The 23,774-nt window shown below is 44.0% G+C and overlaps 1 protein-coding gene across 6 annotated transcripts in view; it reads left to right on the top strand.

Annotated features, from left to right (window-relative positions):
* The window catches only part of LOC115202306 (nephronectin), a 51,486-nt gene that overhangs the window by 5,175 nt on the left and 22,537 nt on the right, over positions 1-23,774 (top strand). The window contains exons 2-6 of one of the 6 annotated variants that reach the window (XM_029766371.1): positions 2,288-2,388; positions 7,748-7,801; positions 12,297-12,389; positions 16,946-17,044; positions 22,688-22,807. In XM_029766371.1, coding sequence (XP_029622231.1) covers positions 2,288-2,388; positions 7,748-7,801; positions 12,297-12,389; positions 16,946-17,044; positions 22,688-22,807 — 467 coding nt within the window. Of the gene's footprint in view, positions 1-2,287; positions 2,389-7,744; positions 7,802-12,296; positions 12,390-16,945; positions 17,045-22,687; positions 22,808-23,774 lie in introns of all 6 variants that reach the window. The other 5 variants (XM_029766370.1, XM_029766372.1, XM_029766374.1 and 2 more) reach the window with 5 other exon arrangements.

Raw genomic sequence — 23,774 nt, 5'->3', positions numbered from 1 at the left:
CTATGCCCGCAATATCATATCCCTTTTAGGCCCTATTAGTTTTATGCGGATGGATAAAAATTATCCCTGAATAATAACAGCCAAGGAGTTATGTTTAAATTAGTAATACGATGATGGACCAATTTGCAGCAACTCTTCCTCCTCGTTATTATGTGTTAATCAGCTGTAGCAATTTTAATGATGTTTTTCACCCGTTGATCCACATTCAGTATTGCTAGTTATTAGCAAGGCATGCTATTAGCTATCAGCAGAGGGTTTATGTGTTTTCAGTGCAAGCTGTGGCAATGGGACTATATCCCTGTATCTGACCAGGTGCTCATTGTGTGTGTGTGTGTGTGTGTGTGTGTGTGTGTGTGTGTGTGTGTGTGTGTGTGTGTGTGTGTGTGTGTGTGTGTGTGGGGGGGGGGGGGGGGGGGGGGGCAATCCACAATCATGTCTGGCAATCAATTCCAGAGCCCTCTCCTCTGCTTCTTTATCTTCTCCTCCCTTCTCCTCTTCTCTTCTCTCCTCCTCTCCCTATTTCTCTCCTTAACATTCCCAATGTGTCTCCTATCGGATTGTCCTCAGGGCTCTTTCTCTCTCTCTCTCTCTCTCTCTCTCTCTCTCAGCCATGCTGCGTACAAACATTTTCCCTGGGCCTGCCATTTCCACTTAGCATCTTCCATCAGGTTTTCTCTCCTGTGAAGTGAATGGCAGCGGGGGCAGACATTAGCATTTCCAGAGTTTTGGCAATGGAGGCTAACTGGATGGGATAGCAGGAGGGTAGGACGTGTCCCGCATGCACAACCACGTCAATCTCAGTCTCCTCAGCCCTCAATGCCGAGGCACGGTAGAGCAAGGCAAGACGCCCCCTTATGCCAAGTGGGTTTTTTACAAGACAGCTTTGGCTACTTCGGTTCGATAACAAGCATCAGAACCTTGATCTCCCTGTCGTTACAAAACGTTCAGATAGAAATGAATTGTCTAGAACGGAGACGATTCTGTGTCATGTAGAATTTAGAATTATGTCGGCTCTGTTCGCTCTATTTCTACCGTCTCTGATTCATTTAGCTAACGTCACAGAACACAACCATGCTCTGATAATTGTCCCCATCCGAGGCATCCTTAAATGGGCTTAATCTTTCTCTATTTCCTGTTAAAAATATGTTGTGCTGTGCTTCCGCTACAGATAAATAAGTACTCCTGCTCTACTCTGCCAAGAAGCTATTTCTCTGAGATAGGACAGACTGTAACGTCAGTTCACAGAAACATAATTTAGGCTGGTTTTCATACAAGAACTGTAATAAGGTATTTGCCCATTGCCAGGATGAAAACGGCACTAGCCTCATGTTCTCTTTCCTATTTCTGAAAGATGCCATTATCATTCCCCACTTTCTTTAATAGCAAATGACATTCTGACATTCTGACATTCTGCTTCTGATAATGTTTCATTTGGACGTTGGCACACAGACAGTCGATGCTCATGACGCCTCTACGTCGTTTGCTATTGGCACTCAGCGCAGGGGCTTGTTCAACTGTGACGTTCAGATAGAACTGTGTTGTGCAGAGCAGATAGGACTGTCTGCCATGCCATTGTGTCAGATCTATTCATTTTTATTTCTATCTGCGATGTTCAGAACATTTCACATCACTGAATACACCCCAGTCTGAAGATGGGGGGGGGGGAATCACATTATGAATGTCACAATGATAACTCTAAACACACACGCACACGCGTGCACACACACACACACCTTCATTCTGAGCTATGGGAGTCTCTGCCTGGCCCCACAGATGAAAGTGTCAGTGATCACTGATGTGGAGAGCAGCTTGTCGTATTAGTTACATTGGGTCCTGTTCTTCTATAGTCTCACCCGTAAGGCTTCAGCTCTGACATCACACCAACCAACATGGCTCCCCTGTGCAATAAATGCCAACATGCTGATTGGGAAATGTCCTGTGTTTTTTTGTGCCAGCTTGCTCACAGATAAGTTTGTTTACTTTCCTTACACATTCTGAGGGACATGGGAGTAGCTTAGCATTTGGAAAACAAGTAACATTTAATTATGTGCTGGGTAAAGAATGAACAAACACATATTCGGTCTGTCAGTCAGTGCCTTGGGCTTTGTTTTGAATGAGACTGCTCTCTCTCTGTCTCTGTCTCTCTGTCTCTCTGTCTCTCTCTCTCTCTCTCTCTCTCTCTCTCTCTCTCTCTCTTGGCGTGGTGGGCAAGAACCAACAGACCCTGCTGGCTTTTAAATTCGTCCATTTTAATTGGCTGTGAACTGATAGAGCTGTCTCCTGACAGGTGGCCTCGGCAGATGGTCTCGTCCAATGGGCTGTGTCGCTACGGCGCCCGCATCGACTGCTGCTGGGGATGGACCCGGCGCTCCTGGGGCCACTGCCAACGTGAGTAGTGCCAACTCTACCGTGCCCGCTGCTGGGTTACGGTTACCGGGGGCAACCAGGGTTTCCGACTGGGGTTGCCGTGGGTTATCAGGGTGTACCTGCTGGGATCTAACCACAATTAGGATGTAGAAAGAGGATTAAACACCAGTGTAGAATCAATCAAATGTATTTATAAAGCCCTTTTTACATCAGCCGATGTCACAAAGTGCTATACAGAAGACATACAGTAACTAAGGGCTCTGAAACACACACTCTACCAACGAGCACACACACTTGTTCATAGGCACATACGTGGACGTACACACACACGAAGTGAAAAATACACTTGACATTTTCACTGCTGCTGTTGAGTTTTCCGTGTTGTGGGAAAGATTTTCTAGCCGAGAATAAGGCTCTAGTGAGCAGATTCCCATTATAAGCTTGTAGCCATGTAAACAGATAATTGTAAATGATTGCTGTGAATGTATATTTAGTAAATGTCATGTATATGTAAATGCAGGTGTGCAGGGAATCAATTTGGTGACACGTTGAGTAAATCCAGTCATGGATTCAGAGGATGCCCCTACTGTAAATATATACCTAGTTTTACTAGAATCAGTCTACTGTAGCCTCAATATACCTCATTTTGCTAGAATCAGCCTACTGTAGCCTCAATATTCCTCGTTTTACTAGAATCAGCCTACTGTAGCCTCAATATACCTCATTTTGCTAGAATGAGCCTACTGTAGCCTCAATATACCTTGTTTTACTAAAATGAGCCTACTGTAGCCTCAATATACCTTGTTTTAATAGAATTAACACATTTTGTGCTACAGTATTACATTATACCACCGTCTGATATTATATTGACCCTTAATAAAATATCTAGCCCTATGGACAAATATTGACTCTTATGGAAACAGAGAAGTATTGGCTGCTGCCATACTGTGTAATTATATCCTGCAGAGATGTGTGAATGATATTAATAGGGAGCGCTGAAAGTGTCGAGCAGCCTGACAAATGGGAGAGACACTGAATGGCTTGCTGCACACATGATGGTACAGCTGTTGCTTCGGCTGCGGAAGTGTGATGGGTGACACCACGGGCTTACTTACGCACAACATGTCGAGAGTAGACAGAGAGAGGCTGGGCTGCATGTTGGCTCCGTCTCTGTCAATCTACTAACCTAGAAGCCTGGGGGTGGGGGATGGGTTATAGTGCTTCATGTCATCGTTATAATACTTCACATCACCTTCATAACCTTTCACCTCATATGCATTTTGTTTAGCTGTTTTGTTGTTGTTGTTTTTTTGTTGCTAATCACTTGTCATGACTCATGCTATAATCATGCTAGATTTTTTTTGGTGTTTGTTCATGTTGTCGTTTTTAGACGAAATTAAAATGTCACACTGCTGGTCCCTGTCCAAAGGTATTTACTTCACGTTGAGCTCTATTGTTTCCGTTTGGCACTTGGCCTTCCATTGGATACCCTGTTATGGTAGCCTGGTCCCAGATCTGTTTGTGTTGTCCTACAATGACCAGAGAAGCTAGCAAGACAGTACATACTGACCTGGGACCAGGCTACTCTAATGGTGGCCCGCTTATTGCCCTTTTCGTTCTCCCCTAGGTGAGGGTGTTGAGCTCAATAACCTTCACTTGGTTTAGGTTTGGCATCAGGCCCTCCTTTCAGACGCTCTGTTACGGCGGTTGACCTCGTTCCCTTCCCTTCTCCCCTAGGTGAGAGTGTTAGTGTTGAGTTGAGTAACCTTAGTGCCTGTAGGCCCACTTATCGTGTCAGATTAACATTCTGCCTCGACGCCAGCTGACTCTCCTCTTTAGCCCTCGCTCCTCATTTGAGGTGAAAAGAAAAACAGAATATGGTAATTGCATTCTCACATAGACCCTAGCTTGAGAAAAACAAGTTACGGTAATGACATAGCGACTCAGACTTAGAGCCAGACCAAGACTGTGCTGGGAGGGAACTCAAGAGACGAGGCTCAAGACAAAGTGGCAGAATGGGATGCTTTTGTGGTTGCTATTATTTGTGACAGCCAAGGCCCCAACATGTTGCTAGGCTAGTTAGCTAAGAGCTCTGCTGTCCTGTTGGCAAGAATCCCTGTACTCAATAAGTGTTGCTTCCTGGTCATTTTGGGCTTGGCTCAGGTCCTCCCAGCTGTCCATGTTGGATCAATCAGGAAGAGGAAGTTTGCTCAATTTCTAGAGTAGACAGAATATAACATCATTGATCAGACCAAATATTTGTTTTATTCTGTTTGGGTTTAGCTCCATCCTCTGCATTGATTTGAAATTAATTGACAGGTGAAAACAATATGGTGGAATCAAGCCCATCATAAGGCTGTCTTTCACCTGGTCAGTTCTCTCAGATCAGTGCGACGAAGGAGAAGACAGGAGGCAAGGAGAGGACAGAGTTTCTAGACAATTGAGTAATAGACAAGATCTACAGTGACAGGGATTAGTAGAGTAAGCCGTGTTTCCGCTTGACGTTTGATTGACATGTTAAAGTCCTTTGGGTGAGTAGATACCTTTGACAGGACCTTGTTTCTGTTCATTAAACAGCAGTGTGTTATCTGGCTGTTTCCTCTAACACTGTTCCAAAGTACCCATCAGGAGTCTCACACATTCCATGTCAAGTACGAGAAAACGTCGACTTCACCTCGGAGAGTCGTCCCCCCTCTCGGCGAAAGCTACTTTTACCCACCACCTGTTTTTGAAGGAAACCGTATCGTTTTCCCGCCAGCCATCCGTCTCAGACGTTGTGATAAATCAATGCCATAGGAGAAAAACCAGAGTGTTCGCTAACGCCTTCAAATGCCCCCGACCGAGCGTACCACACGAGTCCAATCACTCGAGACCTCAATCAGTACTCCATCATGCCGCCACAGGGCTGATTTAAACTTCGGAGACGGAGGGAGGCCAGTCGTCATGGATTACAGATTACACCACTGCAGTTCTGGGGCCGGCCCCAGAGATTAGATTGGCGGTGCTATCGGGTTCTGGCTGTCTCCAGCCCTGCAAGAGTTCAGTGATCGGTCTGGGTGACTGCTGGAGAACTGGAATGGGTCTGCCCCGAATTTAAAGCTCCTTGTCCCCAGAACTGAGAGAGAGAGAGAGAGAGAGAGAGAGAGAGAGGAGAGATGGGAGAGGGAGTGAGTGGAGATAGACAGAGAGTGACAGAGAGAGGGAAAGAGAGAGATGGAGAGAGGGAGAGAAAGAAAGAGAGAGAGAGAGAGAGTGGGACAGAAAGAGAGAACCGAGAGGAAGAGAGAGAAAGGTTGAGATTTATTATAGGCCAAGCATTTCCATTGGTACTACACTGACGTGTTATGCGATTGGGTGGTTTAAATCACAGGCAGCTTACTTTACTTTATCCAAGTGCCACCATAAACAGAGATGCATTTGCCTTGCTAAGCATCTGCAGTATATCTCCAATGATTACATACACATCAGAATGTCCCTCAGGTTTAACTCACAGTCAGGATGAGAATAGACCACTGGCAAATCAACAAGTCTCTCTTAGTCCTTATGTCCTAGTCGTTTAGTCATAACAAGCTCTTGGATTAGACTAAAATTATGGCAAAGAGCTGCAATTAATCAAACCAACACTAAACAAATGACACAGATGGACGGTGATTTTTTAATGAATTTAATCAAATATCTTGAAGCCTCCTCAGTTGCATCCTATTCCATCTCCTCTCTCTTTCTCTCTCTTTCTCCTTTCTCCCTCTCTCTCTCTCCTCTCTCTCTCGCTTTCTCTTTTCTCTCTCTCCTCTCTCTCTCGCTTTCTCTTTTCTCTCTCTCTCTCTCTCTCTCTCGCTTTCTCTTTTCTCTCTCTCTCTCTCTCTCTCTCGCTTTCTCCTTTCTCTCTCGCTTTCTCCTTTCTCTCTCTCTCTCTCTCTCTCTCTCTCTCTCTCTCTCTCTCTCTCTCTCTCTCTCGCTTTCTCCTCTCTCTCTCTCTCTCTCTCTCTCTCGCTCTCCCTCCAAATGGAAAGTCCAAAATGAACTCTCTCTTACCGGTCTATTGCTTTGATCCCGGATTTCGGAAAGAAATCCAAGAGGATACCGATCTTCAGTGCAGTTTTCCCCGAGACTGTTTAGTCGGTTTCCCTCTCGAAGTACAAAGTAGCTTGGATTAGGAGAGGACTTTTAATTGGTAATGGAAGCCAATGAGTTAGTGACAAAATGGGTAAACTGATACAGTATAACCAATACCCTGGCTGTGACCCCTCACCCTGAGGGTGTCTCAGGGGGAGTTAGGATATGCAAAAAACACATTTCCAAATATAGGAGAAATTTAAGCACCCATTAAATAATAATAATAATAGTCTTAAATAGCCTCTCTTTGTTTCATTTTCTTCAAGGCCACTGATCTGATATTAGCTGGATGGGGGAAATCCATTCAATAGAAACTTAATCATGTAGTTTGATCTGTTAGTGGTAATGAGGTAAAAGAGACAAGGAAGGTAAGGTAATAAAAAGTACATGGATTCTGAAAGGGAGAAATCAATAGATTGTGTTTCAATTCAACGTAGGCCTAGGAAGGATCAAATACTTTGTCAAATATCAATCTGTTCATACCTAAGCACTTGTATTAATTCTTTGTCAGACACAGAAAAATATGCTGCGGCCTCCTTCAAAATGTGGTGACGGTGGTGGTATTTTTATCCATCAAAGCAATGGAGGAGGAAATTGAATTGAACATCACAGAATCTGCAGCCTGTCAGTGTGTTAGAAGAAAACGCCTTATCTTTCTTCTCTCGGCTTGTGATGTGAACGTTCCACAAATATGCAATTAGCCAGCACGATGCCACGCATAATCTCTGAGGACACCACGGCACAATTTGACCATAAATGTAACTCATTAAACTATCTAAACTCCAATTTGTAAACATATTTCAAACATAGCTATTAGCTACTAGCAACATTGCGTGACGAGAAGCATCCATTCTCCATGGGGCTAATGCTAACTTCCATTTAAATTGAATTTTCACTTTGTTTCCCATTGACATCAATGCATTACTAGACTTAAGTGGAAGTTGGGATTCACCCCTGTGCTTACATTTAGTGGGATTGATCTAAACTTGAATTTGTAAGCATATTCAAGATGTAGCTACTAGCTACATTGCATGTTGCGAAGGGGAAGTGACATCCGACGCCCGTTCTCTGTGGTTGTAACCATGTAATGTGTGTGACTCCTTGTTATGCTTTGTGCATCATTTCAAGAATGCTTTACTGGTCGAAAAGAGACCCGAGCACGGCTCTCTGGCTCTCTCATGCCTTGATTCTGTTCTCTCATCCAACCAAGACAAAACGCCTGCTGGAATGTTCTTTTCTTTGTGTTTGCACATTTGTTTTGCAGCAGGTGTCTTCGCTCTAACCCACAGAGTAGTCGGGAGAATAAGGTGTCCGCCACAAGGTCAGCTGCTCCACATATTTCTTTAAAATAATTCTTGGCAAGACGGGGTCTTGAAGCCAGTGAGGCACACACATCCTCTGAATCCTGGCTTCACTGATTTATTAATAGTCACCTCCCACCTTCTCCCTCATCCTCCCCCCTTCCCCATCCCCTTGGCAAAGAAATATCTCCTCCCCTTCTGGCTTGAGAACTCTGGTGCTGCAGCCACCGTTTGGCGTTCACACCAGCAGCGTGACTGAGATGTTTGGCGTTCACACCAGCAACTTGACCAGGAACTATGTGATGCCCTCAGATGGCTAAGTGTTTAGTTATTCATTTCCTGTGAGTTTGATATCCTGATATAAACTATATACAGCTGCCTAGTTAGTACATGAAAACTTCATCAACCAAGAGCCTATGTAAAGTAATTGTAGTTCAATGTCAATTACTTCCCAATCTTCAAAATGGTACGCCTACATCAGTGATTAAAGATTATACATTGTTTTGATTTTGTTTTTGGGGGGGGACTCAGTCGGGGTCTTAACTTACTGTTGCAAGTTAAAATAGTAGAATACACAAGGTGCAATAAAGAAATGTGTTTGTGCATCAGCAGTTTTTCTCTTGTTATGTCAGTCACTGATAGTCACTCCATTAGCCATGTCAGCTGAACTATTTCAGATTGGTAAGTTAGTCTAGCGGCCAGCTATCTAAATTTAGTAATCATGGTCGAATTACCAGCCGGGGGGCCCCCATTGATTTTGTTATTCAGTCTTACTCAGATACTGTATCATATTAAAAACTGCATGCAAATTCTCTACACCCTGTGGCAAAATGCATAGAATTTTAGGAAATTAGATGTAAAATAGCTAATTTTCCTCTCTGCCCTATGGCAAAATGTGTAGAATTGCACGAAATGAACTTCGCTGTCAAATAAGGGAATGCTAAAATGTTTTTCTAGCAATGTGGTGGGGGGGCTACATGTATGTCAAGCAGTACAGTAAAAAAATATCCATATTTTCTTCTACCCAAATACAACAATTTTGACAATATCATATACTGTATCTTAACATTTGAACTGTCTTTGCCAAACACTGTCAAGTTACAGTAGTTAGCGAAATGTAGCTGGAGCATACTTCCTCATTCCAATGAAGTTCACAAACATCTGATAGGACCCCCAGAGACCAAAAGTAGACCAACATCCTGGTGATAGCGCTGACGGCATCCACGTATTCTTATGGACGCCGGAAGTATTTGAATTTGAACCACGCCATATTGCTGAATGGGGCTGAATGGCACCAAGAAATCGCTAAGGATCATGGTAAAAGTGGCCGTAACTAGCAAAGGATCATGGTTGATGTAGTCGTTTTCATCTTGCCTGAGAGAGCCAACTCCATCGGGCGCGAGCCTCCTCGTAGCCTACCGGCCCGTGATTGGTATGTGTCAGCACATGGTCCTGTGTGACGACAAATGTAGTAGTCCGAATGGATCACTATTTAATTAAATATCTCCATTTGTTTGACCGTGGGATTGAACTTGATGATAATAAACTAATATTAGAGGCTAAAACTGCCGTCAAAACTTTCTTTGGGGATGGGGGGCGTTCTGGCGATTGTAATTTACATAGGCTTTCTAGGCCAGACCAGGGCTTTTGGCACTGCTAGGTTGCTAGCAGCAGCTGACCATCAGAGCTCGTGACTTCAGGCTCCAGTCTGGACACTGGGGGCCTGATCCTTAGATGGGCTCTAAGGATGGATGGCCAGAGGAATGCCTGATGCAAACGGGTGTGAAGGGATGTCATCAGTAGGTATTCAGGGAACGAGAAGCGCGTTGAATTGGAGCATGTAGTTGCTCCTCTATGGTGGCGGTGGCCATTTTTAGTTCCTCATGTCGTTTGATGTGGTCTAATGAACACAGGGTATTTCCCTGGGATTTAAAAAGATTTAAAAAGACCAACCTTTCTCTGAACCCAACAGCCTGGGATGGGTTACTTCTGAGCATGCTTGTCCTCATACTACCCTCTGTGGAAAAACGTTCAAATAAAACCCCTCACAGCTCGTGACTGACCGTGTCAGCTGTATTAATAAATGATTGCATCAACTTTAATTGGCCCAAATCGCTGACCAGATAAGGACTTGAACTTGACCTACCAAGTTTTAACACGTTTCCCTGATTCAACTCCCCCCGCCAAAATATGTCGAACCCTTTTTTATTTTTAATCAGGGGCGTAATCTAGAGGTTTCACAGCTCACCTGCGTCCTCGCGTTAACATCCGATCTCATATATCCCAGGTTTGGAAAATGGGCTAACGGTGTCTTGTCTATTAGGTTACACATTCTAATAAAGTGGAATGAGACTACACAATGCTATCTCCTCCAGATGAAGGAATCCCCACTAATGGCTGTGAATTCAATATGAACAATGTTCCAAGCCGAAATGTGAACACTATCCCTCTATCACCTCCAACGCCCCATGCTCAAAGGTTTAACCGCCGCAATGATACGCTTCATATAGCTACCTAATTCAATTTCTATTGACATTTTGTGAATGGGCATTTTGGGTAACCTATATACTGGTGTAGGATCTTAATTTGAGCCGGTTTGATACAGCAGGAAAATTATCCTGCAGCAACAGGAAATGTGAATTATTATGTGGATTATGATGAACAGAGGTTTTTTTTAGAGGTAGATACATTTTTCGTTAAGGAAAAACAAGTCTGAAATGTAAAAGGTGAAAACTCTTATTGATGTGCCCTTGAGCAAGGCACTTAACCCTAATTGCTTTTGTAAGTTGCTCTGGATAACACCATCTGCTAAATGACTAACATGTAAAGTGGAAATTACAAACTTTAGAATACTTTTTAAGCCTTGAATACACTACAAGTTTCCATTTTCCATGCTGTGCAGAAAAAAATCTCAGCACCAAAAGAGTGATCAAATTAAGATCCTACATCTGTAGGGTGTACTTGCAGTGCCAAAATTAAACTTTTCATGCTTGCTTATATCTTTATAGTTAAGCAATGCTCAGCTAGCCTTCATGATGTTGAGTCTCCACTCTTTCCCACTACACCTCTACATTGTACATCACATAATGACAGTATCAGGTGCACAATAAACCTGTGACAAGATAAGTGAGCTCGCCCAGACGTGTCCAATCGTGATGCACACACGCACACTCACCCCGCTTCCCACCACAAACACATATAACCCCCCACCCCCGTCTCCAACTCCCACCGTAGCCATAATTAACGAGCCTGATTGGTCCCTATTATGACAGATGTAATGAAGCTTTTAATGGAAATTATTACCAGTTGGCTGAGGCCCCTGTATATCAGCCATGCTGCAGTGAACACAGTGAGCAGTACAGTTAGACAGAACAGAAAGCAGAGCAAGCCTCCAGCTCTGTGGCCGCGTCCCAAATGGCACCCTATTCCCTATGTAGTGCACTACTTTGGAACAGGGTCAATTGAGCTCTGGTCAAAAGTAGTGCACTATGTAGGGAATAGGGTGACATTTGGGACTCGGAAGACTCCAACACCAGAACACACAGAGATACTGTAAAGCTTTACTATTGCCTCAAGTCATAATGCCTTCAGTTGCCCTAAACAACACTTCACACAAAGGACAACCAGCAGCCATAAAATGTTCTGTTTTATTGTGTTTCTACTGCCTGATATTGAACATAATATTCAATGCAAGCATTTGCTTTTGTGTGCTTTAACGCCGTGCTAATAGTGAGGTATTAGGCTATTTGTTTAGTTTAGCTGTGTTGGCCGTTTTCCACCATAAATATCAGTGCGGCCGCTTTCAAAGCCAGGAAAATCAGCACTTCAGTGCTCGCACAAAGTTCAAGTGTTTTAATCGCTTAGGGCTTGCACGGTTTGAAATGGATAAAAATCAACAAGGAAACAGGGTTCTCTCTCCCAATAAGCCAGCGCTGTACAGTAATACAGTTTAGAAGTTATATCAAAACATGGTTTAACATGAAAATGTTATCTCTGTACATTGTTGAACCCCAATTCCCATCGCCCCTAATCCCACACAAGTATGACACACACTCGTCGCTGTGCTTGCATTGTCGTACTTAGTAAATCAACAAATCAAAGAAAATGTTATTAGTCACATGCACCGAATACAACAGGTGTTGAAATGCTTACTTACAAGCCACTAACCAACAATGCAAGAAAATATTTTCTAAATGATTTTCTAAAAAAAACTAATAAACTAAAGTAGATCAACAGTAATACACACCAAGTTACTGAACAAGTCAGACAGGATTAAATGCTTTCTCATATCTGATCTGAGACCAGGGCTTGTATTCACAGAGTCTGAGAGTGCTGATCTAGGATCAGTTTAGCCTTTTAGATCATAATGAATAAGATTGCATAGACACCGGGCACCTGATCCTAGATCAGCATTCCTATTCTGAGATGCTTTATGAAAACAGGCTGGGAGTGTGTTCCGGGGAATTGCTCTTCTCACTTGCCTCTTTCCTATCTATGGGAATCCTCCCCAAACAGCTCTGTGCCAGCACGGGTGTAAGCATGGAGACTGCGTAGGACCCAGCAAATGCAAGTGTCACCCCGGCTTCACTGGAAAAACCTGCAATCAAGGTAAGACCGTCCTCCTCACCGCCCACCAGTAACTGGGTTGACTTTGTGATCGTGACATTGTGACATTGTGATGCTTAACGACGCTTAATGACGTTGTGATTACACCCTACACTAAGATTGGATAGACCACTTGGTGTCTTCTGTGTGAAAATACACTGTACCTTTCATACTCCTGTAGAGAAAGAGGGAGAGAGAGAGAGAGAGTCAGTTAGTGAGAGAGAGAGTGAGAGAGAGAGAGAGAGAGAGAGAGAATGAGAGAGAGAGAGTCAGTTAGTGAGAGAGAGAGAGAGAGAGAGAGAGAGAGAGAGAGAGAGAGAGCGAGAGAGAGAGAGATAGGTAGTTAGTGAGAGATAAGGAGGGAGAGAGAGAGAGTTGGTGAGAGAGAGAGATAGTGAGAGAGAGAGAGAGAGAGAGAGAGAGAGCGAGAGAGAGAGAGAGAGAGGGATGGGTACTTAGTGAGATATGAGAGAGCGAGTTAGTGAGTGAGAGATAGAGTTGGTGAGAGATAGAGATAGTCAGTGAGAGAGAGAGAGCCATAGTGAGTTAGTGGTCGTTCTAATCTGAGCCAGCATGCCTTTACTCAGTGCTTCAAGGCCCCTTTCATCCACCTCCATCCAGACCTGCTGACAATAATATTTTCCAAAGGAAACTAATGGAAGTCAAACTCCACCCGGCCCTGAGCGATGGCATGATAATCATTGTTTATTGTCTACAATGCACACATACATAGCAACAGGATCAGGCGTATTAATGTTGCCGTTTTATTCATTGATTCATAGCTGATGCAGCATGCAGGCTAGCTCTCTCCATAGTAGTTAGATACTATAATCGCACAGGAGAGGGTGGTAGAAACAGCCTGAATCAGCACAAATGGAAATGCCTGCTGTGCGCCGGGGACACACACACACACACACGCACACACACACAGAGTGAATGCTGCCTGGAGTGCAACCTCCCTCCGCAGATAACATCTCAATTACTGTCCTGAGATAACTCAGAGAGCAGGCTGAAAATGCAGTGCAACGAGTAGTCTGTTGAGAGTTACAACACAGTGAGTGAGTGAGTGAGTGAGTGAGTGAGTGAGTGAGTGAGTGAGTGAGTGTCTGTGTCTGTGCCTCTATATTGAATTGAATGACCCCCTCAGTCAGGGAGGGTTAGTTTCAGGTAAATCCGAGTGGCTTGAAACTACTTGTGGAATTCACGCCTTAAGACAGGAATAGGATAGCATATAATTAAAAACATGGAGGGAGAGAGAGAGAGAGAGGGGGCGAGAGAGAAGGGGGGAGAGAGGGTTGAAATCCTTTCTGGAATGTAGAAATGAGTCATCGTACATGTCTCAGGCTAAGGTGGCCCATGGCAGGTTGGCTGGACGGCTCAACTTTGATGTAGTCGCTAGAAAAAGAATCGAACATGGGTCACGTTTGTTAGTAACTGTAACGGCTGTTGCAAGGAGTAGACCAAGGCGCAGCGTGGTGAGTGCTCATCATTAACTTTTAATAGAACACTTTCAACAAAACAAGAAAACGAACGACAGCTAAACAGTTCTGTCAGGAACATGAACTAAACAGAAAGTAACCACCCACCAAACCCAAAGAAAAACAGGCTGCCTAAGTATGGCTCCCAATCAGAGACAACGATCTACAGCTGTCCCTGATTGAGAACCATACCCGGCCAAAACAAAGAAATACAAAACATAGAAAAAAGGACATAGAATGCCCACCCTAGTCACAGTGACAGTAACCAAAGGAAGGTAACAGACTCAAACTGGGAGGGACTACTTAGACAGGTCCAATAAAAAAAATGTCAATGTTCGTTTTCCGTTGCAAAATGTTTTAAAACATTTTCCGTTGCGTGCTCTAATGAACACATCTCTGGCTTCCCTACTTCAACTAGGACGGACGTTGCTCTTTTATCAATGTACTAATAATAATTAGACTTGTCTGACAAACTATCATTTAACAAATGTCAAATGCTTAAGTGTGCGTGGAACTCTGTTGGCAGAGCCGTGCCTTAGACAAGCACTTGGCTTTGACATTGGTGTGACTGACTGAAGAGCTCATTAAAGGGGCAATCTGGGGATTTTTCAAGCGATCGATCATTTAGAGGTAATGTATGTCTAATACGTCTAATAGATATAACCTTCAGCGGGAATCATTCCACGTCGCCGTAGAAACATAATTAATTATTCAAAACCTAAAGATTGGATTTCTTTTCTCCATTCAAAGTAGTGATTTGCTGTTAACCGTTGATTTGCCGTTCTAATGTCAGTCGAAGACACACTGTGAATGTTTATTTCCCTTTATGCCGATTCTCGATCGATCTGTCTTATGTTTAATTTATGTTCGGTTAGACACCCACTTAGATGGTGACATGAACCGTAATGGTTTAAATAGTGTTGTGGCGTTGTAAACATAGAAACGTGTTTACAAGCAGTAGTTACAAGTATAACACAAAGGACACACACACACACACACACACACACACACACACACACAGTGCAGTAAGGTGTATGCTCGGGGCTAGGCATTCCTCTTCCACCATAACTGAGTGGTGAGCACAGAAGATTGATCCTCAAGGCACTGTGATTAACAACAGTGTTAAAGCACCACAACACAGCAGATGTTTGTGACAGCGACAAGAGGGACCATAGAGGTGATCGTTGAGGAGAATTCTCTCTCCCTCTTACTTTAAAGTCTCTCTGTCTAGAATCCAGCTTGGTTAGGAACATGTCGCTCTTTCTTCCTGTACCACTGTAATGGCTAGACCAATGTATACCCATGATCTGTTCATATTAGAGAGCAATTATTTCAGCAACTTAGTGTTGTGATTAGAGGTATTACAATTACACATTGTACATTGCTATTAATTCCATGTCATTGATCAAACATCCCCTGCGATAACACCAAATGTTCAGAATGTTTCGCTCTATCACAATTGCTGATCAAAATCACGTCCAGCTTGTTTTCAAATGTTAACGCTTTTATTTATTTATTTTCTGCAGTTCAAACAACGGATTTACCAATCGCAGATTGCCCCTTTAACAGAATGACGTCTTGTCATGGTGGGGCCATGGTGTCGGGGCCAGATGGGTACTGATGCTGTACCACACCAAATCAAACTCATTACCAAGATAATCCAGTTAGCACTGAGACGACGTGCCAGACCCACCCCCCCCGCTCCGTCACTCCCGCAGATCAAAATCCCTTTAATAAGATGATTATTTTCTACGGGAGGTTTCAATTAAACCCTTGTCTCCCGCTGTTTAGATGCTATTAAAGGGTCCTGTGGGGGAGCGAGCGCCATGTAACCGTTTCAGACATCAAAAGAAAAGTATCTATAATCGAGTTGTACAATTATGCGACCTCCTCTCCATTTATTTTGCTCCCTGTCTCTCTCTCTCTCTCTCTCTCTCTCTCTACATGTATCTCTTTCCCTCTCTTTTCTCCCCCCTCCCCCTACATTTCTCTCTCTCACTCTCACTCGTGTACGTGTCAGCGAGCCAGCGGCGGTGGCATCTCTCCAAATATTATGCTTCATGTACCTCAAGTTGAGTACCGCTTGGCCTTCATGTCATCCTAAGCTCTTTCTATTCTTTCTATTCTGAGAGCGTTAGCTAATATAAGGTTTGGAAGTAGCCTTAAACCTCTGTAGTTAGATGAAGTTAAACACCCCTTTTTAACGCTTTTTACTGTGTTTATTATCTGGAAACTAAGCACGCACTTACACTCTCTAGATATCTATCTATTTTTTAATCTAGAGCGACTTGCAGGAGTGAGCATGTACATTTTCATACTTTTGATTCGTACTGGTGCCCCGTGGGAATCGAACCCACAACGCTGGCGTTGCAAGCGCCATACTCTACCAACTGAGCGCCATTCTCTGTCTCTCTGTCTCTATCTCTCTTTCTCTCTGTTTAGTTGGGGTGATATTTTTAAAGGTGAAAGTCAAACACTGCAGCTGCCACAGGATTACAAATGATACTTTACATGTCATCATATGATTAGCCTTGTGTCAGCCAGGCTTTTGCATTGTTCAATTACCATTCTCCTCCACCCTTATCAAGGTCACCTAATGGTCAGCAGGCAGGCAGGCAGGCAGGCAGGCAGGGAAGTAGTTAGACCAGGTATTACTGCCTGGTTCAATCAGGTAGTCACTACTCTCTCAATAGCACACACACAGACACAGACACACTGAAGTCCAGCTATACAGATGGAGGGTATCAGAAGCCAGACTGATTACTCTCTCTGACTCCGAGACGCCTTTTCATGTCATCGCTGACGCAAAGGAATGCTGGAGGGAGGAGAAGTCCGAAAAAGAAGGAGAAGAAGGAGAAACAGGCTCTCTCTCCTTCTCTCTCTTTTTTGGTGTGATTCTAGTCTGTAAATGTGTAATCCTCTTTGCTGCATAATGTCATTCTTGCTCTCCAGGAATGCAGTCGTGGTCAGAGGTGTACTAATCCCAGAGTGTGTGTGCGTGGGTGTTTCTCCCACCGGCGGCGAGCTCTCACTCTCTCTCCTTGTGTGCCGTTTTGTCTCCCCTTCCCTCCCCTATTTAAGAAGAGGAACTGGACTATGTAACCCCCCTAACATGGGACAGTCACCCCCCTATCTTTCTTCCTGTGGACCACCAGCCTCCAGCAGGGGTGTTGATGGAGGGTGAGATAAACTGTGGAACGTGAGGTGGTGAAGGGTGCCCCCCCCCCGCCACACCCAGCACCCACTGTATGCCCCACATGCATGGCTCAGTCCTCTATGGCTTGGGCCGAGTGAGAATGAATGTCCCCCCTCTTTTCCTTCCCTCCTCCTTCTAGGAGAGCCGATGCCAGAGCCTGGCAGCAGGAATGGCAGAGCGAATGCCAAGCATGCCATGATGCCAATATGCCACACCACTCTGTGCCTCTTTGCACTTAAACCCCGTTTCTATACCAGCAACTCGGTTTCCTGTCTTTATTTGAATCCCTCTCTCTCTCGCTTCATCCCTCTCTCTCTGTTCTCCTTTATCCCTCTGAAGCAGTGGCCCTTTCCTTCATCAATCAGCACTGAAAGCTGCTGTCCTATTCCCCATTTCTTCCTCTGTTTTAGTTTTTCGTTCTTTTTCTCCCCCCACCTCTTATTTTTCCTGAAATTCCGACAGCTCTGAAGGGGAACCATCACATACATGGGTTCTCATGGTTTCTCAGCCACCTTCGAACAATGGACCACTCTGTCTGTCCGGCGTTATCGTGTTGTTTTACTTCAAGACCTGCATGTTCTTGACCAGAGAGCCCCCTGGGTAATCTGTTAGCAAGTGATAGTGGCGTGTCAGAAACGCACCGCCGACACATACCTTGAAGCAGTCCACCCTCTGTGTATATCTCTCTCTCTGTGGATCTCTCTCTCTCTCTCTCTCTCTCTCTCTCTCTCTCTCTGTCTCTCTCTATGTCTCTCTCTATATCTCTGTCTCTCTATGTCTGGGGCGGCAGGTAGCCTAGTGGTTAGAACGTTGGGCCAGTAACCGAAAGGTTGCTGGATTGAATCCCCGAGCTGACAAGGTAAAAATCTGTTGTTCTGACACTGAACAAGGCACTGTTCCTAGGCTGTCATTGTAAATAAGAATTTGTTCTTAACTGACTTTCCTGGTTAAATAAAATGGCTCCCTCTCTCGATGCATCACGACAGTTCATTGACAGTAAATAGTAATATCTCAACTCCAGAGACACATACAATAGACTCCCAAGACCTTGTCAAGTGGTGATTCTATCTCTCCTATTTGTCAGTCCTATCTGTTATCTCCTCTCTCATCTCACTCTCTGTCTCTCGTTCGTTATCTCCTCCTGTCTTGTCTATCTTCCAACAGGGAACAGACTCAGCCAGGCTGTGTATGTCATTTGGCTGCGCTAGTTGCTGCTCGGTGCTTGTGCTGTCTGAGAACGTGACCCATTCCTTTCCCATCATCCTCTTCATTTACATTTTCAAGCTGTTTTCAGTTGTCACTGCCTGAGCAAATGAATACCTGTTTTCTCTCTCTCTCTCTCTCTCTCTCTCTCTCTCTCTCTCTCTCTCTCTCTCTCTCTCTCTCTCTCCCTCTCTCTCTCCTTGCTCCAGTTTCAATTGAGTTTTTATGTTTCTTTGCCTTTTACCCTTGTCTGTCTCCACAGCAGCTCTTATTAATGATGAAGGCAGAGCTCCGGCAGACAAAGCAGGAGTGACAGTGGGAGAAATGGCTGGCAAATACCAGCTCCAGGGTTCTGAATAAGTGTGTGTGTGTGTGTGTGTGTTTGTGTGAGTGTGTGTGTGTGTGTGTATGTGTGTGTGTGTGTGTGTGTGTGTGTGTGTGTGTGTGTGTGTGTGTGTGTGTGTGTGTGTGTGTGTGTGTGTGTGTGTGTGTGTGTGTGTGTGTGTGTGGTGTGTGTGTGTGTGTGTGTGTGTGTGTGTGAGATTACTGAACTGTCAGGGAGGGTTCTGGCCAAATGAAAGGTGACAATAAAAAAACAGGGATGTGACCAAAATAGCAGACAGGGTGAGATGTCTGGGAGGAGTTGTCGCTGGTCGAGAGGACTTTTTGTCATGTTTGTGTGTTTGACCATGTTGCTGAGGAGATGCTAATGATAGTTAGCGACTATCACTGTTTGTCAGTAGTGACAGTGCTAATGATGCTAACAAGACTGAGTTGAAGTGTTGTAATTGTGCTTTGACCTTGAAACAAGTTTGAGTTACGCTTGGAAGTTAACGATAAAAATGATTTTTATAACACATGTTAAGCACCCAATATATCCAGGGTGGTTATCGCCCAAATTTCAATGGCATTGTTTCGTATCACTCCATTCTACGTATGAATTCACTTTTTGATGATAAAGAACACCGACAGGTGCTAATGATTGTCTCTCCAACGTTACTCCACAGAGAGAGACATAGTCTTTCTTTTTAGAATACAAATGACCAAGTCATTGCGCCTGGATTAGAAATCTCAGAGCTGAAATGGCCACTTTAGTTTCTCATTCTGCCAACGATTTCTAGTTGTATGTCTTGGTGGGAGTCGATATGTAATATGATGACTTTGTCGTGACAGCTCCAGATGCGCCATCTCTTCTCGTTTAGTACTCAAGGGTGTCAAGTGTAGAAGAAGAAACACACAGACAGAGATTCTTTCAAAATGTCACTATGTTGGATGTAAAACTGTAACAGATCCATTTGCTTGTGGGGTAAAGTAATTATTCAGCATTTAGTACAATAAAAACAACTTCTGAATGTGTTTTATTTACTAAAATCTTAATGTTTGTATATAAACCACTGACACCAATAGAGAAGCTTATCTTAGAAACCAATAGAGAAGCTTATCTTAGAAACCAATAGGGAAGCTTATCTTAGAAAACCAATAGAGAAGCTTATCTTAGAAACCAATAGAGAAGCTTATCTTAGAAACCAATAGAGAAGCTTATCTTAGAAACCAATAGGGAAGCTTATCTTAGAAACCAATAGAGAATCTTATCTTAGAAAACCAATAGAGAAGCTTCTCTTAGAAACCAATAGAGAAGCTTCTCTTAGAAACCAATAGAGAAGCTTCTCTTAGAAACCAATAGGGAAGCTTCTCTTAGAAACCAATAGAGAAGCTACTCTTAGAAACCAATAGAGAAGCTTCTCTTAGAAACCAATAGGGAAGCTTCTCTTAGAAACCAATAGAGAAGCTACTCTTAGAAACCAATAGAAAAGCTTCTCTTAGTTGTTTTATGTGAATTAGTGCTATTGGACAATTGGAAGTCAAAACTAGACTTATCATAGTATCTCGTTTACTGTATTCTAGTGGGCCATAGAGTTCTATTCTAAACTGTCCCCAACATGTTCTGTCAGACTGTCAGTCATCCCTTAACATTTACTGCATTGGAAATTGACTTAAGCCCAATGGCACAGCGGAGGATTTAAACAGACCGTTTCTCCCCTACCACCAATCACGGCGCTGACATGACCTTAGCGGGCTAGCCAATTCACATTAATACCGTGGTATATGACTGAGGTACACAACCGAGGTACACTCCGCTCCTTGTCCCGCTCATCTATTTAAATCTGTAGCATCTGTCCGATACAGACGGGCATGCCAGCGGCCAAAGCACCCAAAGAATGCATTCCCATTCCGTGCGTTGCCCCAGAGATAAAGATGGCGCCGCTCATGGTTTCACTCTGAAGTGGGCCAGGCTTTAAAACGACCGGCCATCATGTACAGCTGAGATGGAGATTTATTTACATGGCGTGCCTCAATTAGACATGGAAGGGGGAGGGGTGTAACTTAGATAGATGTTATTTTAATGTTGTTGGGACGGTGTGGGGGTGTGTGTGTGTGTGTGTGTGTGTGTGTGTGTGTGTGTGTGTGTGTGTGTGTGTGTGTGTGTGTGTGTGTGTGTGTGTGTGTAAATGTGTGTCACCCCCCTCCTTACGCACACACACACTTAAAGGGACACTTCTGGATTTTGGGAATGATGCATTGTATCTATTTCCCCAGATGAACACGTGGATTCTATTTTTATGTCTCTGTGTCCATCATGAAGGAAGTTAGAGGTAGCTTCGCGAGCCCATGCTAACTGGCGTTAGCCCAATGACTGGGAGTCTCTGGGTATCTGCTAGCATGCTAGTAGTTCATCTGACTCTGGGGAAGTAGATAAAGGGCCTCATTGCCAAAATCCTGAAGTATCCCTTTAAGCACTCCTGGTGGTCTCTGTTCTCCCAAGGAACCCTACTTCCAAGCACACTTCAAAAGGAGTCCACTCCAGGTGCAGTGCATTAACCAAAAAGTAACCCCTTGAATTGTATAATTTTTCAACTGTGGACATCAGTACTCTTATGGAACACTTACTCAACCCCACTGTTAGTGTCTGTGTGTTTCAGACCAATGTAAAGATAATGACTTGAGTTAGTGTCTGTGTGTTTCAGACCAACGTAAAGATAATGACTTGAGTTAGTGTCTGTGTGTTTCAGACCAATGTAAAGATAATGACTTGAGTTAGTGTCTGTGTGTTTCAGACCAATGTAAAGATAATGACTTGAGTTAGTGTCTGTGTGTTTCAGACCAACGTAAAGATAATGACTTGAGTTAGTGTCTGTGTGTTTCAGACCAATATAAAGATAATGACTTGAGTTAGTGTCTGTGTGTTTCAGACCAACGTAAAGATAATGACTTGAGTTAATGTCTGTGTGTTTCAGACCAATGTAAAGATAATGACTTGAATTAGTGTCTGTGTGTTTCAGACCAATAAAAAGATAATGACTTGAGTTAATGTCTGTGTGTTTCAGACCAACATAAAGATAATGACTTGAGTTAGTGTCTGTGTGTTTCAGACCAATATAAAGATAATGACTTGAGTTTTTCTCAGCAGTATTTGACAGGTGTTGAGCCTCGGGTACATTCTCTTCTCTCTGAGCTCACACAGTGTCTAACCTTAACAAGGGATAGTTTTCTAATAATATCTGCATAGACTGGTAGGGGGGGTGGGGGTAAGGGGAGTGGGGGATGGGGGGAGTGGGGGATGGGGGGGTGGAGCTCCAGACAGTTACGGTCACAAAAAGAAACACCCTCAAATCAGTGATGGAGTTGTCAAGGCGATACACAACAGTAACGTCACCATCGGTATGAACTTTAAAAGGTTACGTACGAGGAAGCGATTTGTTTTTACCATTTGCAGCATGTAATAAGCAGCTTGGTCAGTTGGAACAGCTGTTAACTGTGTCTTCCTGTGAAAAGAGGAGGAGAGGAGGAAGGTAGCGGTCGGGCTTGTCTGAACATGGAAACACTTCACTTCCTTTAGGCACTTACCTGAGACTGGCCCCCACCCTCCACACCCCACTCCCTCTCACATCATACAAATGATGTGCTGGGCTTGACCCAGATTGACCCTATGCCCTTTGATCTCTCTCTTTCTCTCTCTTTCTCTCTCTTTCTCTCTCTTTCTCTCTCTCTCTCTCTCTCTTTCTCTCTCTCTCTCTCTCTCTCTCTCTCTCTCATCCCTCTGTACTCTCACTCTCTCTATCCCCTCTCTCTCTCTCTCTCATCCCTCTCTCCCTCTCTTTCTCTCCCCCTCTCTCCCTCCCTCTCCCTCCCTCCCTCTCTCCCTCTCCCTCTCTCTCTCTCTCCCTCTCTCCCTCTCTCTCTCTCTCTCTCTCTCTCTCTCTCTCTCTCTCTCTCTCTCTCTCATCCCTACCTCCAGACACAAAATAAGTGTGGGCTGAAGAAGTCTAACTCCCGCTTTTCCTCCCACTCTCCTCCCTCTCTTTCTCCTTCCTCTCCGTCCCCCACGCTACCTCCTTCTGATTCTTCTCTTTCTCTCCCTCCAGACCTGAACGAGTGTGGTCTGAAGCCCCGGCCGTGCAAACACAGGTGCATGAACACATACGGCAGCTACAAGTGCTACTGCCTCAATGGCTATATGCTGATGCCTGACGGGACCTGTGGAAGTGAGTGGAATGTCACATGACGTGGGTCTGTGTGGTGTGAACAGTGTGACGGTCTGTCCCTCTTCTCTTCTTTGCCTCTGTTTGTATTTCTCAGTCTGTCAGTCTGTTGTCTCTTCATTTTTCCTCTCTGTCTCTCTCGCGCTCTTGATTTCTCCGCCCTCTCTCTCTGTTCATTGTTTCTCACTCTCTCTGTCTCTCTCACTCTCTCTCTCTCTCTCTCACTTCCTCTCCCTCACCTCAAATGTATTTACTCTTTAAAGCCGTTAGAACACTGTGCTCTCTCCAATTATGAAGTCCATTTTCACATCCACGTTTAGACCTTTGACAACATTACAGTCTCTCCTGCTGTGATAAAATGTTCAGGAAAATAAAGTCAACATCCCGTTCTAGCCACTCACCATTACCTCTACAGGCAGGCTCTGGGGAGCCAACCCCAGTATGCATCCTAAATGACTATAGGTCCTGGTCAAAAGTAGTGCACTGTATAGAGAATAGAGTGCCGTTTGGGACGCACCCCCAGCCAAATATGAAAGAGACGTGAACTTTAACCTTTGTATATAAAATGGGATTTTTATTGCTTAGCCCAAAAGGTATTCTGACTCATCCTGTGGAGGTGATAGTGTGTCTGTGCTTGTCCCCCAGTAACCGCTGCTATTTTTTTTTCTCCTTTCCTTGCACCTTTTGCAACCACACAATCTTATCGAGAACCTTATAAAAGTGCTCACTTGAGTGTTCCTTTGATGAAAGCAGTAATGATATCGCCCCCACTTGAATGTGGAGGCCCCCTCTTTGAGAGGCAATGTAGTTTTGTTTTGTTTTTCTGATTTGATTCTGGCAGCGGCAGAATTATTTACTACTTTTACCCATCAGGAACAAAAAAAACAAGATATCGTTGAAGTATAACATCAGAATATCCATGTGTGTTCTATCAACATATGCCGAGTGTACAAAACATTAAGAACATATT

Source organism: Salmo trutta, chromosome 11 (genome assembly GCF_901001165.1).
Source record: "Salmo trutta chromosome 11, fSalTru1.1, whole genome shotgun sequence".
NCBI classification, from domain to species: domain Eukaryota; kingdom Metazoa; phylum Chordata; class Actinopteri; order Salmoniformes; family Salmonidae; genus Salmo; species Salmo trutta.
Note: the sequence above shows the minus strand (reverse complement) of the source record. Positions and strands in the feature narration are given on the sequence as shown.